General features: G+C 38.3%; 1 protein-coding gene across 14 annotated transcripts in view; it reads left to right on the forward strand.

Moving 5' to 3' along the window:
* Positions 1-14,203, forward strand: part of FAM184A (family with sequence similarity 184 member A) — a 113,134-nt gene that overhangs the window by 40,990 nt on the left and 57,941 nt on the right. For all 14 annotated transcript variants that reach the window (XR_009549604.1, XR_009549605.1, XM_060190536.1 and 11 more), the window contains exons 2-6: positions 5,451-6,305; positions 7,437-7,572; positions 9,416-9,597; positions 12,048-12,245; positions 13,618-13,740. Coding sequence is in view for 12 of the 14 variants with exons in the window: in XM_060190536.1 (XP_060046519.1) it covers positions 5,451-6,305; positions 7,437-7,572; positions 9,416-9,597; positions 12,048-12,245; positions 13,618-13,740 (1,494 nt within the window). In the remaining 2 variants the exon portion in view is untranslated. The remainder of the gene's footprint in view (positions 1-5,450; positions 6,306-7,436; positions 7,573-9,415; positions 9,598-12,047; positions 12,246-13,617; positions 13,741-14,203) is intronic.

Here is a 14,203-nt window from a genome sequence, read left to right on the forward strand (position 1 = left end):
ATAAATAAATACAAAATTAAAATGTTCCTGGAAACAAGTAAAAAAAAAAAGACACAATCTAACAGAATGTTTGAGACATAGCTAAAGCAGTACTAAGAGAAAATTTCCTAGCCACACAGGCACATATCAAAAAATAGTAAGACATGCAAATAACCCAACTTTGCACCTGAAGAAATTAGAAAAAGATGGTTCAGCAGAGAAGCAGTTATAGAAGCCAGACCTTCCACCCCATAAAGATCCTAGGACCATACTCCCAGAGGGATAAAAAAGAAGAAAGAAGAAGGAAGTAGAAGGGTAGAAGGAAGATAGATCAAAGGAATGGAATGGGTGGGGATCTTTCTGGCAAAACAATGATTATGTAGATAGGCCATAGTATCAGGAATGCAGGGTGTTTTGTCAGCCCTGCCAAGCTCAACCACATCCTCACAATTTCCCGACATCCCCCCTTTCTTTTTATCTAATGACCATAGTATCAGAAATGCAGGGTGTTTGTGAGGCAGGGAGTCTGGTAAGATGAGGCAAACCTTTGGGGTTACTCCTGTCCCTCCTTGTTCAACCTCTCAGTAGAGAGAGAGAATGACAGGATAGACACTCCTCAGGTCAAGCCCTTCCAAGCTCAACCACATCCTCACAATTTCCCGACATCTCCCCCTTTCTTATATCTAATGGCCATATTTAAATGGATCAATGTCTGTAAAAGACTCTATTTATGTCAGAGGAATAGCATTGTAAGGATGAACAGAAACCTTTTGGGCGGAAACCTGAATGATATCATGCAGGCATTTCTAAAAGAACTGGAATAAGACAGGGAGTGATAAGTAAGAGTAGGAAGGGCCAGCCTGAGGCCAAGGGGAGGCCTGGTGAGCCCAGAGGGTGGGGGCTGGTGGGCTGAGGGGAGGGGCCTGATGGCAAAGGGATGGGGCCTAATGGCACAAGGACTGACAGGCGGAGGGCACGTGGCCAGGTGGCAAGGGACTTGGCCTGCCAGGCGAGGGGCTTGGTCTGCAGGGCCTCGCAGGTGAAGGGTGTGTGGCCTGCCAGGCGAGGGGCTTGGCCTGGTGGCGGGGGCTTGGCCTGCAGGCAGCAGAAGGGAAAAATAAATAGCCTCCAGGAGCAGTGGATTCATGGTGCAGGCACTGAACCCCAGCAATAACCGTGGAGACAAAAAAAAAAAGAAGAAGAAGAAGAAAGTCTCTGCTAGGGCATTTTGAGTATTGATTTATTCTGTCAGGACAGTGGACATTAATTTTTAAAGGATTTGATGCTGATTATAATAGTAACATAATTATAGAAGGCTTAGAAATACTGGGTGTTCCTATTTAAAATTTATTTCTTTATACATATTTATATATATATATATATATATGTATACTCACTTTTCTCCCTCTTTAAAATTGGATCATCCTATATATAGTATTGTGTATGTGTCTGCTTTACATTCCCCTTGTGTTATGAAATAGTCTCCTATGTAATAGACTTTAATGGTTTCATGATATTAAATTCCATGAGTGCAACACCACTTATTCAGTGATTTTTATTACCTTAATTATGTTACATCAGTTGGTATAATAATATACACCAACTGATGGGGTCTGGCAGTAGCGCAGTGGGTTAAGCACACGTGGTGCAAAGCGCAAGGACCAGTGGAAGGATCCCGTTGGAGCCCCCAGCTCCCCACCTGCAGGGGAGTCACTTCACAGGTGGTGAAGCAGGTCTCAGATGTCTATCTTTCTCTCCCCGTCTTCCCCTCCTCTCTCCATTTCTCTCTGTCCTATCCAACAACAACATCAATAACAACGATAATAATAACCACAACAATGGTAAAACAAGCAGGGTAACAAAAGGGAAAAAATGGCCTCCAGAAGCAGTAGATTCATGGTGTAGGCACTGAGCCCCAGCAATAACCCTGGAGGCAAAATGTGTGTGTGTGTGTGTGTGTGTGTGTGTGTGTGTGTGTGTGTGTGTGTATACCAACTGAGGTCCACTTAAAGAATCTTAAGTGGGTGAGGGAGATTGCATAACGGTTATGCAGACAGACTTCTTTTTTTTGCCTCCAGGGTTATTGCTGGGACTCGGTGCCTCCACTACAGATCCACTGCTCCTGGACGCCGATTTTTTTTTCCACCTTGTTGTTGTTACTGCTGTTGTTGGATAGGACAGAGAGAAATTGAGAGAGGAGGGGAGACAGAGGTGGAAAGAAAGATAGACACCTGCAGACCTGCTTCACTGCTTCACCATTAGCTAGAGCTGATAGATAACTTTTCGGTAGTGAGCTTTATTACTAATGAGTTAGATTTTAATGGGGAAATTATGCAAATATATAGCTATAGCCATAACCAATACATTAGAGTAGTAGGTAGGTTGATCTGCCATAGCAAATTACCATGAATTGCTGCATCTTCACATGGCAGGGTAAGATAAGAAAACAAATCCTGATGTTTCTTCTTATAAAGGCACTACTCTCATTCTGAGAGCCAGCCCCTTGGTTAAACTTAATTGCTTTCCAAAGGCGCCCTTCAAATACCTTTATAGGGTATTTTAGCATAGGGACTTTAGCATAAATTTGTAGTCTTGGGACGAGACATAATTTGGACACAGCAACCAATAGTGAGAATTAGTTCAGAAACTATTTTCTCCCTAAGTCACATTTTAAAAACTAGGATCTAGAATTCTTTCCACTTTAATCTGTGGATAGTATTATCTCAAAGTCTTCATAAAAAATTAAAATTACACACTACTTCATATACATTATTGGCATAAAATGACACTGTGAAATTGTTGAAATGATTGTACTATTTCACTCCATGAATGTTCATAGTTCCAAAAGAACTGCAAATCATTCTTAATGTCTTTAAAATAGCTGTGACAAAGAGACACTAGACAATTTCTTTTTCCTCTGTGGATAATAATAGCCAATTTTTTTATTGTAGTTATTGATTTTGTCATTGTTGGATAGGACAGAGAGAAAATGGAGAGAGGAGGGGAAGACAGAGAGGGGGAGAGAAAGACACCTGTAGACTTGCTTCACTGCTTGTGAAGAGACTCCCCTGCAGGTGGGGAGCTGGGGCATGAACCAGGATCCTTCCACTGGTCCTTGCGCATCGCACCATATGCGCTTTACCCATTGCGCTACCGCCCGACTCCCAATAATAGCCAATTTTATGGGTGATTGTAATTACTTACTGAAGTTTCTTTTAAAATTAGACTCATTCTCTGCCTAAATATATGATATAATATAACTAATAAGAAAGACTTACCATCTTGTAATGCTTTATGTTATTTTCCAAACTATAGAACATAATTTTAAACATGTTAATGACCAGGGTGGGAAAAAATAGGGTCACTGGTTAGTGTTGAAATACTTACAATATTGAGAAGTTGGTTTACATTATATAAGGTAAGAAATCCAGTTTGGATAACTTTTTGTTACTTCAGATAATGTCTTCTACATATTGCCACACTCAGAGAAATAGTAGAGAAAGACATCAATATTTATATCTGTGATTATGTAGAAAAATAAGCACGATACTACATCTAGTTAAGATCAACTTGGAATTTCACATCACACTCATTTAAGAATAAATAGGAGGGCCAATGGGAGCTCACCTGGTAGAGGTCACATGTTACCATGAGTGAACTCCTGAGTGCAAGCCCTCAGTTTTCACATGCAGGGGTAAAGCAGTGCAGCAATGCTACACTTGTCTCATTCTCTCGCTCTCCCTCTCTGTTAGAACAAAACAAAACAAAAGGCTACCAGGAAAAGTGGGATTGAGCAGCCATCAAGCCCTAGCAATTACCCTGCTGAGACAAAAAAAAAAAAAAGTTAAGAATAAAGGTTGGCAAGATAATTTGCTTGGATAAGGTGCTGCTTTGCCATGTAATGCAATTCAGGTGCAAGCCTTGGAAGGAAGTTTCAGTGCTGTGGTCTCTTTCACTCTCTGCTTGTGTATCTCTCTGTATCTGAAAGAGGAGGAGAAAAAGATGAAAGTTAAATTTTCAAAGGAGCATTTACACTATTTGTTACTATGCTTGCCGTATTTCTATTGTTCCTTTTGAGCTTTAGAAGTTGATTATGGGGGGTGGGCACCAAGCCTCAGTGATAAACCTGGAGGTGAAAGAGAAAAAAATTGATTATCATTGCTTTCTGAGAAGATACTAACATATGTATGACCAGGATGACATTATATTTTGTATAATATGCTTTCAGAATCACATAATTTTCTGACTGTGAATTGTCATGATAAACACTGTACTATTTAATAAAGAGTAAATAAAGCTGCTGCAAAATTGAGGGGGTTTTTTCTTTTCTTTTTTTTCTTCTGTTTCTCTTTTTGGCTGCTAAGATAACTACATAGGTTTCATAGGTTAGAACTAGAGTTAATAGAAAGGTCTTTCCCACAACTATGCAAGTCCACAGTTATCCTTGGAAAGCAGTACATAAGTAAATCGGCATAGTCATACTTTCTCTTTTCTTTCTTTCTTTCTTTCTTTCTTTCTTTCTTTCTTTATTTATTTATTTATTTATTTTTTCAACTTCAGAAGAAGGTGAGTACATCTTTAAACTTTAAGTGCAGTTAGAAATACTCCACTGTCTCTGCCCACAGTGGTATGATAAGGGCTATCAGCATCAAGGCTATATACGAATGTGAGTGTTACTCTAAATAGATATATTTTCATTTGGAATTAAGGTTGGAGATACCCAAGTGGAATCATTAAAGCCCAAGGACTGAAATGAAAATATGCCTGAAACAAAAAAGTAACCAGAATACCTTGGCACTAGAAAGGATTCCTGCCTATCTTGCAGGCAGAGGAGACATTAGACAGTGAGTACAAACTACAGCACTTGCTATCTGAGCAGGAAGCGACTAACTAGATGTTGTAAGGAGACCACTTGGGAGAGAAGAGGATCAGCTTTAAATTTGGACCATAAGGGAATTAGAAAAGAACATTTCTAAATTTAAAATATATCGGGTATTAAGCAGATGAAATTGACTTTGAAAAAAAAAATAAGTAACTAGAATCTTCGCTTATGTCAAGGTTCTCTTATCAGTAGGAGACCAATGTAGGGCAGAAACTTCCTGTGGGGCTTTTCTTCTGGTTTCTGGTTTCTGGTTTCTAATACAGCCTCCAGGAAGCTAGATCAGGTTGCCTCCTTATTCTTTTTCTTCTGCATATTTTCACTTAGAGTAAAAACAGTGATTATTTTGAGCACTTTAAAATCGGATTAAAGAATCTTCAAATACAAAAATTTTAATTGTGCTAAGGTAAAATTTGCCAAGTAAATCAGTCAATAAATATAAAAAATATAATTAAAATTTCACTACTTAACATTTGCCATAGCCAACATTATCCATTATCGAAACTAGTAACCCAGATGAAACAATTGACTTCCAAGTTAAAAAAGACTCTGGTTTACTGAATTTGTCTCCATTCTTCTTGAAACAATACAGGTGATTTATGCTTTGAACACGAAAAATGATGAGCATGAGTCTGCAGTTCAAGCCCTCAAAGATGCTCATGAAGAAGAAATCCAACAAATACTTGCAGAAACAAGAGAAAAATTATTGCAATATAAGAGCAAAGTAACAGAAGAGTCAGACCTTAAGAAAAAAATTCAAGCTTTAGAAACATCATTAGAAGAGCACAGAAAGATGAAGGAACAAGCTTTGACAGAATTTGAAGCTTATAAGCACAGGGTTGAAGATATGCAGCTTTGTGCAGAAGCTCAGCATGTCCAACGCATTGTAACCATGTCTAGAGAGGTTGAAGAGATTAGAAGGAATTTTGAGGAACGATTAAAAAGTTTCGGACAACTCCAAGTACAGTTTGAAAAAGACAAGCGCTTGGCATTAGACGATTTAAGAGCCACTCATAGAGAGGAAATCCAAGAGTTGCTCAGATCACAGCAGGATCACAGTGCTTCAGTAAACAAAGGGCAGGAGAAGGTGGAGGAAATGCACAGAGTGGAGGTGGAGGCCTTAAACAAAACACTTGAAGAGCTGAGACTTGAGCGAACGAAACTAATTGAGGACTATGAAAGCAAGTTGAATAAAGCTCAGTCCTTTTATGAACATGAGCTTGATACTTTGAAAAGGTCACAGCTTTTTACAGCAGAAAGCCTACAAGCTAGCAAAGAAAAGGAAGCTGATCTTAGAAAAGAATTTCAAGGACAAGAAGCCATTTTACGGAAAGCCATAGGAAAATTAAAGACAGAGTTGCAGATGGTTCAGGATGAAGCTGGAAGTCTTCGAGACAAATGCCAAAAGCTTCAGCTAGCACTTGTTACAGCAGAAAACAATGTTCAGGTAAATAAAGAAAGTTACATTCAACACATGCGTTTTGTTCCCCAGTTTTCTCTTTCTTTTCAGTTAGACTATTTTAGCCTCCCTTTCCCACTTACTTTTCCCCTCATTTTCTTTTGGGAGAAAGTAAACAAAGGTCTAATTTTTATTTACAGATTTCAAAGGCTCAAAAAGACAAATTTAAACTTCCTTGATTAGTGGCCTGGAAGGTGGTGTGTAAGACCTCAAATATGAGGTTCTGAGTTCAGCCTTCTGAATCACATGTGCCAGAGTGATGCTCTGCTTATATCTATCTCCCTTTTCTTATATAAATAAATTGATTGATTCAGTAATTGATTGATTCAGTCTTTAAAAAAAAACTTCTTGCTGATAGATTATGAAAAGTTATTTGATGGGCAGAGGGTAGATAGTATAGTGGTTATACAAAAAGACTCTCATGCCTGAGGCTCCAAAGTCCCAAGTTCAATCCCCAGCACCACCATAAGCCAGAGCTGAACAGTGCTCTGGTAAAAATTAATTAATTAATTAATTAATTAATTTAATTAAAATTTTTTTAAAAAGGAAAATTTATTTGACTAACATTAATGTTTATTGTAAGTAATCTGAGCTGTTGAAATACTGGAATTATGGTCTAAATATATTTTTCTTGCTATTCGGACATTAAACAGAAAAATTAAGTCTGCTTTGTAAACCAGAGTTAAATGTTATGTTAGTCTGGGGTGGGGGAAGCACAAAAACTTCACAAATTTTGATTTATTGCCATAGAAAATTTCAAAGCAGGGTGGGGGTAGATAGCACAATGTTTATGCAAAGAGACTTTCATGCCTGAGGCTCCAAAGTCCCAGGTTCAGTCCTGGCACCACCATAAACCAGAGTTGGTCAGTGCTCTGGTGGAAGGAAGGAAGGAAGGAAGGAAGGAAGGAAGGAAGGAAGGAAGGAAGGAAGGGGAAATTTATAGCTGTTTTCAATATCTGCTTAACATATAAGTGGACTAAGAGGAATAGAATAACATTACATGCTAGCTAGTTATAAATCAATGCAGATTAAAACTAGAATAAGACTTGAACAAGAAAGTTGTGATTTAAATGAATTTAGTTTAGCACACTGTAAAAATGACTATCTGGTCTTTTGTAGGTTCTTCAAAAACAACTTGATGATGCCAAGGTGGGAGAGATAGCCTTATTAAGCAAGCACAAGGAACTGGAAAGTGAGCTAGCAGCATCCAGAGAATGTTTACAGCAGCAAGCTTCAGATCTTGTCCTCAAAGCTAGTACGTCTGTCCAGACTTCTTGGTGTATACTCAAGGCTTTTAGGTTCTCAGCTAAAACCAACACTTACATGTTCAGTCAAGATGAAATTACTAATTTTCAAATTACTTAGATTCTAGGATTAGAGGACTCTATCTTATTTGTTAATCATAAGACAACTTATTTTAGAGATATACTTTTATTTTTTTAATCTTTTTAAAAAGATTTATTCCCTTTTGTTGCCCTTGTTTTATAGTTGTAGTTATTCTTATTGCTGTCATTGTTGGATAGGACAGAGAGAAATGGAGAGAGGAGGGGAAGACAGAGATGGGGAGAGAAAGATAAACTCCTGCAGACTTGCTTCACCGCTTGTGAAGCTACTCCCCTGCAGGTGGGGAGCCGGGGGGCTTGAACCGGGATCCTTACAGTAGTCCTTGCACTTTGTGCCACCTGCACTTAACCCGCTGAACTACTGCTGACTCCTCCTAGAGATACACTTTTATAGAAGAATTGAGTCACCAATAAATGGATCCCTTAAAAGAAAACTGATGTACTCTTCTAAGAGGCTTTGTCCTTTAAATATACATACTTTTTTTTTTTCCTCATTGGGGCTTCATGCCTGCATCACAAATTGTTCCTGGTGACCATTTCCCTCCTTTTTGTTGTTGCTGCTATTGTTGTTCGATAGGACAGAGAGAAATTGAGAGAGATGGGGAAGACAGAAGGTAAGTGAAAGACACCTGCAGACCTGCTTCACTGCTTGCAAAGCAACTCCCCTCAGATGGGGAGCCAGTGGATTGAACTGGGATCCCTGCGCACTATGTGTGCTTAACCCAGTGTGCCACCACCCGGCCCCGAAATACATATGTTTTAAAGTATTTTAAGTTAGTGGAACTTAATGTGAGTCTCAGTGCCTCATGAGGCTTTTTGTAAGAATTTCATTTCACACACTGAAGCTGACTGCCCATCCTGACATGGCTCTCCTCACTCCATAGTTCTTACAGGAGGAAATTGGGTGGCCTTAGCAGCTGTGAAGCAGCTGTGAAGTCTTATTTTACCTAAGGATTTGGTGTGCTAGGTAAAACGGTTGGAACTAGTTCTTTGAGGTCATTTGATTTGATTAGATCATCAGTGAATCCCTGATTGTCCTTCCTCTAATGTACTAGTTTGCTGTGTTATGATAGTCACTTGGAAAACGTGTCAGTTGCTGTAGCTGGGGCCCAGCCACAGAGTTTTGGATTCAGTGAATCTGTCTGCAGATGTTTTTCCAGCTAGTTTCTAGGTGCTGTGGATCAAAATGGTTTGATACCCACTGCTCTAGAGACTTTTTCTCACATTACTTTTCGTTTCTTTGTTTCTCTCTTCATCCCCCACCCTTTTGTTATTGTCAATTATTTTTTCATATCCTTGCTTTCCTTATCTGTCTCATATTACCTTGGTTCTTTATCAGATCTCTTGTGTAAAATAAAGTCAGTTCAACTGTGCTGCTGCCTGCCATGTTTATTCCCTGCATACAGATTTCTTTTTATGTTAACAGTTGAAAGCAGCAGCAAAACAGAATGTTATTTGATTCAGGGAACAACATTAGGGATGTGAAAATAAACTTTTTTCCAAGTTAAGTTGTTCTATTGGGTAAATTATATTCTCGTTAGTAAATATTTTCTTTTTAAACGGTGAGGAAACATTTGTATTTAATACCTATGTAACATAAGTATGTGTGTGTTATTTATTTGTTTCAATATGAATTGTTTTACATCATAGTGCCATAGTGACACAGATTTTTTTTAATGTCTTTATTGGGGGATTAATGGTTTATAGTTAGTGACACAGATTTTAAATTGAAAGGGTTTTCTTTTGGGGGAGTAGGTCATATTGGAATGCTGCAAGCAACTCAAATGACCCAGGAAGTTACAATTAAAGATCTAGAGTCAGAAAAATCAAGAGTCCATGAAAGATTATCTCAGCTTGAAGAAGAAAGGGCTTTTTTGCAAAGCAAAACTCAAAGTCTTGATGAAGAACAGAAGCAGCAGATTCTGGAACTGGAAAAGGTAAAAGCAACGGAAGACCCCACATCTTACCCCCAGACCTATCTCTAGAAAGGACTGAAAGAGAAATTCAGTTTTCATTCCTTTTTCTTCCAGATTGGATTTAATACACTTATTATTACTTCAGTTACAGACTATTTAAGTGACTAGTTATTTTTTTTATTTTGAGACACAAAGTATAAAACTGGATTATTTTACACAGTTTGCATATTCAAAATATTGCTGATAATAATTTATAATATGAAAGCTTAAGACATTTCAACCTGTTTCAATCTAGAAGTGGAGTAATTTCAATAGAATGTACAATTATGCTTAATAATACTCATTTTTCTATTAACTAAATACATTATTACATATATATATATATGTGTATATATATATATGGAGAATTTCAAAAAAACTTGTAAGGAGGGGGGGAGCAGGACAGAGGCACACTTTGTTAAGCACACACATAACAGTGTACAGAAACTTGAATTCAAGCCCCAGCCCCCACCTGGAGGGGAAGCTTCATGGGTGGTGAAGGTGTTCTGCAGGTGTCTTTCTTTTCCTCTCTCCCTCTCCCTTCCTTCTCAGTTTCTCAACTTCTCTTTATCTAGTAAATAAGTGATTGAAAAATATTTTTAAAAACCCTTGAAAGAATGACAAGCATCAAACTCTAAAAATTTATCAGCACAGTACATATATTTACTATATAAGTAAACCCTATCATTTATAGAGTAATTACAAAATATTTATTCCAATTTTTCAGATATCTGCAATACCAAGCGGGAGTTTTGGACAGTCTTTCTCCTTCCCCCAACAGCCAAGTCTATTGAACAGTATCTATTCTTGCCCCATGCTCACCTCTCACTCACTCCTCACTCCTCACCCGGGTGCAGTCTGGTTTCTCTTACCACCCCTCCACAGAATCTACGCTTGCCTCAACCTCCAGTGACGTCCTGGTTACTGGACTTGGTGGACCTTGTCTAACTGTGGTACTTAACTCCTCTCTGAATTTTAGTGTCTTTCTTTTGGTATTTTTATGTTCTCTACATGTGTTCTTCCTATCTCCTTGGCCTTCTAGTCTTGTTTGTAAATTTCCTTCCTCCATTTGTTCCCTTAACATCGATCTTCCCCAGCATTTTCTCTCTTTCCATAGAACTCATTCATCGCAGCCATGTCAACTATCATTTGTTCAGTGATAACTTTCAGATCTCTCAGGCTAAGCCAGACCTTTTCCCTGAATTTGAATCATATGTATTTAACTCACACTGGAAGTCTCTGTTTCTTGAAAATACGTCAAATCTGTATGCCTAGAACTTTTTTTCTTTCAGAAGCACTGCATTTCCTGTATTCCTTTTGCCAACCAGTAGCACTGGTGTATCTAATTTGGTAAATCAGAAGCCTGGTAGTTTTTCCTGATTACTGTTTTCTTAGCCCAGCTTTATTTCTTAGCCATTTCTGTCAGTTCAGTCCCGTTACTCTATCATCTCCTCTGTATATCCATTCAGAGACCCTCCCTAGGTTTAGGCATTTCCTGCCATTTCTTGTCTAGATTACAGTTACAACTTCCTGACCACTGTAGCTACCTTTCATCAGCTCACTGGCATACTGACACAGTGTGTTGAAATGTTGGTTTCTTAAATTTCAGTGATTTCTCATTCCTCTCAGAATAAAATCTAAAATCCTTAACATTAAAAAATTCTCATCATTTAACTCCTACTTATTTCCAAGCCTCACTCCTCACCACTCTCACTCGTTTCCTATTTTCTCTCCACACTGCATAGCTTCCAGGACTTCCTAGCTCCCTAACTTTGCCACTTAGTTAACTACTTCTCATCTTTCAGAGTGATGGAAATGTTTCTGAGTGCAAACTTTAGCCATCATGTAAGACTGTTGGCATTGTTTTATATTTTCTGGAAAGCTTTTCTCTCTTTCTCTCTCTCTCTCTCTCTCTCTCTCTCTCTCTCTCTCTCTATCATCCTGTCCAGTCAAGGGCTTTTCCTGTATACTGTCTCACATAGGAAGTATATACCACTTTCACCAAATATATGAAGTTATATTACCACTGTATTTGATTTTTTTCAGTATTACATTATAAAGATGTAAAAGGCACAGTAATTGCCACTCAGTAAAACTGTATTATGTAGTATTATCTAAGAAGGCCAAGTAGGAGACTGTTTTTGTGCACAGTACAGGAAACCTTTTTCTTTTACGTTTGTAGATTCCTAACTCATATTTGGTTCTAGTCTATTAATAGCCCTCCTGTCTATCCCTTGCTTTATAATTGTTCATCTTGCCTCTGCTACCCTGTCCTTTCCTGAGAATACCAGTAATGTATTTTCATGTTTCATGGTCTAAAGCCTGTAGCACTCAGTTCATTCAAGTTTATGTGTTTACTGAGTATTCACAGTACTAATAGCCATAGTGAAAAAAGTCAGTGCCAATTAATTGATTTTTTTTTTTAATTTTAGAAAGTAAATGAAGCAAAGAATGCTCAGCAAGAATATTATGAAATGGAGCTTAAAAACTTGCAAAGTAGACTGGAAGGTGAGGTGGCTCAATTAAATGAAGCCCATTCTAAGACTTTGGAAGAATTAGCTTGGAAGCACCATGTGGCAATTGAAGCTATCCATAGCAATGCAGCAAGAGATAAAAAAAAACTGCAACTGGTGAGTCAAGATAGCACTGCAGCTTGGGTTTATCTGCAGTGATCTAGCATGCCTTATATTGTGGAATGACGAATTGCATCATTTTGATGATTGCGGTCTTTTTTTTTTTCCCTCTTTATCATGTGACATGTTTACATCATGTGACTGGTTTACAATTGCAAGTTAACAAGGGTCCAGTTCCACACCATTCCCAGCACCAGACTTCTGTGCCCCTATTCCCTCCATTGGAAACTGTAGTGCTTCTCCTAAGGTTGTCACAGATAGGGGTTGACTAGTATTTTGATAACTATCTGTCTATCTATATATACATATTTTTCCCATTTTTTCTACGGTTCTGCCTTCTCTTCCTTTTTAAGTCACACCTACACTTATTACTACTTCCAAAAGTATTTCCTTTTTTTTTTTTCTCTGTCTGGGTCCTGATGGAAGAGAGTTTCAAAGCCCTTTAGTCATCTTCCCCTAATATTTCTCCCCCTGTGGGAATATGGATCAGAATTCTTTTTGTGATGCAGAAGGTTGGAGTTCTGACTTTTGTAGTTGCTTCACCACAGGACACGGGCATTGGCAGGTAAATCCATACCCCAGCCTATTTCTGTCTTTCGGTAGTGGTGTAGGCCTATTTTTTGTAAAAAAAAATATATATCTGTGGCTAAAATTAACTATTTACCTCCATCTCCCTGCTCCTGGGCCCATATATAAATATATATATTTTTATTTAGCACCAGAGCCTACGTAGCCTCTAAGTCCTTATTGCTCCAAGCTTATAGCTCACGGTCACATCTGAGACACATTGCAGGCTGCACTCATTTCAGGACCAGTCTTTTTTGAGTGGCAGGGCAGGATACCCCCAGTCTCCCTTTGGTAAAGCCAAGGTCCTGGGAGGGCCCACAGGATGCTGTTCCTTATGGAAGTGACCAGTGGTAGTGGAGAAAGGGGCCCTTTAGAGGTCTAGGCCCATCATATGTGTATGGGAATCCAAGGATTCCCTAACTAGAGCCTCAGATGACCACGTGATATGATATTGACCAAACAGGCCATTTTTAAGGGAACCAGTCTCTTGCCCTTATCCAACTTTTGTAGTCCTCACTTTATCTGATGATCTTAGATTTTTTTTCCTCTCTCAGTTGTTTAAACATTGAGTACCATTGGTTGAGCTCAGTCAGAGTTAGGTTGTTGGGATCTGCTTTCTTTGGGCTTTTCTGCTAGGCTGCCTAGCTAATTTGGTCTAAGTTCAATCAATTACAGAATTTATGATGCCTTCTTTAGGTACTTCAGCCATTATTGAGCACTTTGACGTTGAAGGTCTGATTTCTGCAATTGCTTGCCCAAAATATTTGAACTTATGTTAATTTTTTAAAATTTATTTCTTAAGGAATTGGAGGAACAATATAAAAAAGAGAAATTAAATCTGGAAGAAGATAAAAATCAGCTTCATCAAGAATTAGAAAACCTGAAGGAAGAACTGGAAGGCAAACTGAAAACAGCCAATCAAGAGGCAAGAATTTTTTTAGGCCTACTATATATTATCCTTTATTTAGTAGCATGGAAGAAATGTTGGTTAGCCACAGTGAGGGTGACATGCAGAGGAAAAATAATCAAAACGCTTTCCTTGATGGTGAAGTTTTCATACTGCTTCTCTTATGTCTCTTTAAAGGAAGATTTACAACAAAAGATCACTTAAGGTATTTTTATGGGGGGGGGAGCGGAAGCATAAAAGGAAAATTATAAACATTTAGGAAAGGAACAAAAGAAATTTCTCTGCACTTATTTAGACAATTGATTTAATTGTCTATGAACTATATCTTTATTTTTTTAAAAAAAGACTTTATAAGGGCTAAGAGAAAGTTCATCTAGGAGGATGCTTGCCTCACCAAAAACAAAGCCTAGAGTTTTGAGACCCAGCAACACTTGGGAGCATCACTGCCACAACGCTCACGGAAGTTCGATGGATGGTAGAG

The sequence above is a fragment of the Erinaceus europaeus genome, chromosome 4 (genome assembly GCF_950295315.1).
Source record: "Erinaceus europaeus chromosome 4, mEriEur2.1, whole genome shotgun sequence".
NCBI classification, from domain to species: domain Eukaryota; kingdom Metazoa; phylum Chordata; class Mammalia; order Eulipotyphla; family Erinaceidae; genus Erinaceus; species Erinaceus europaeus.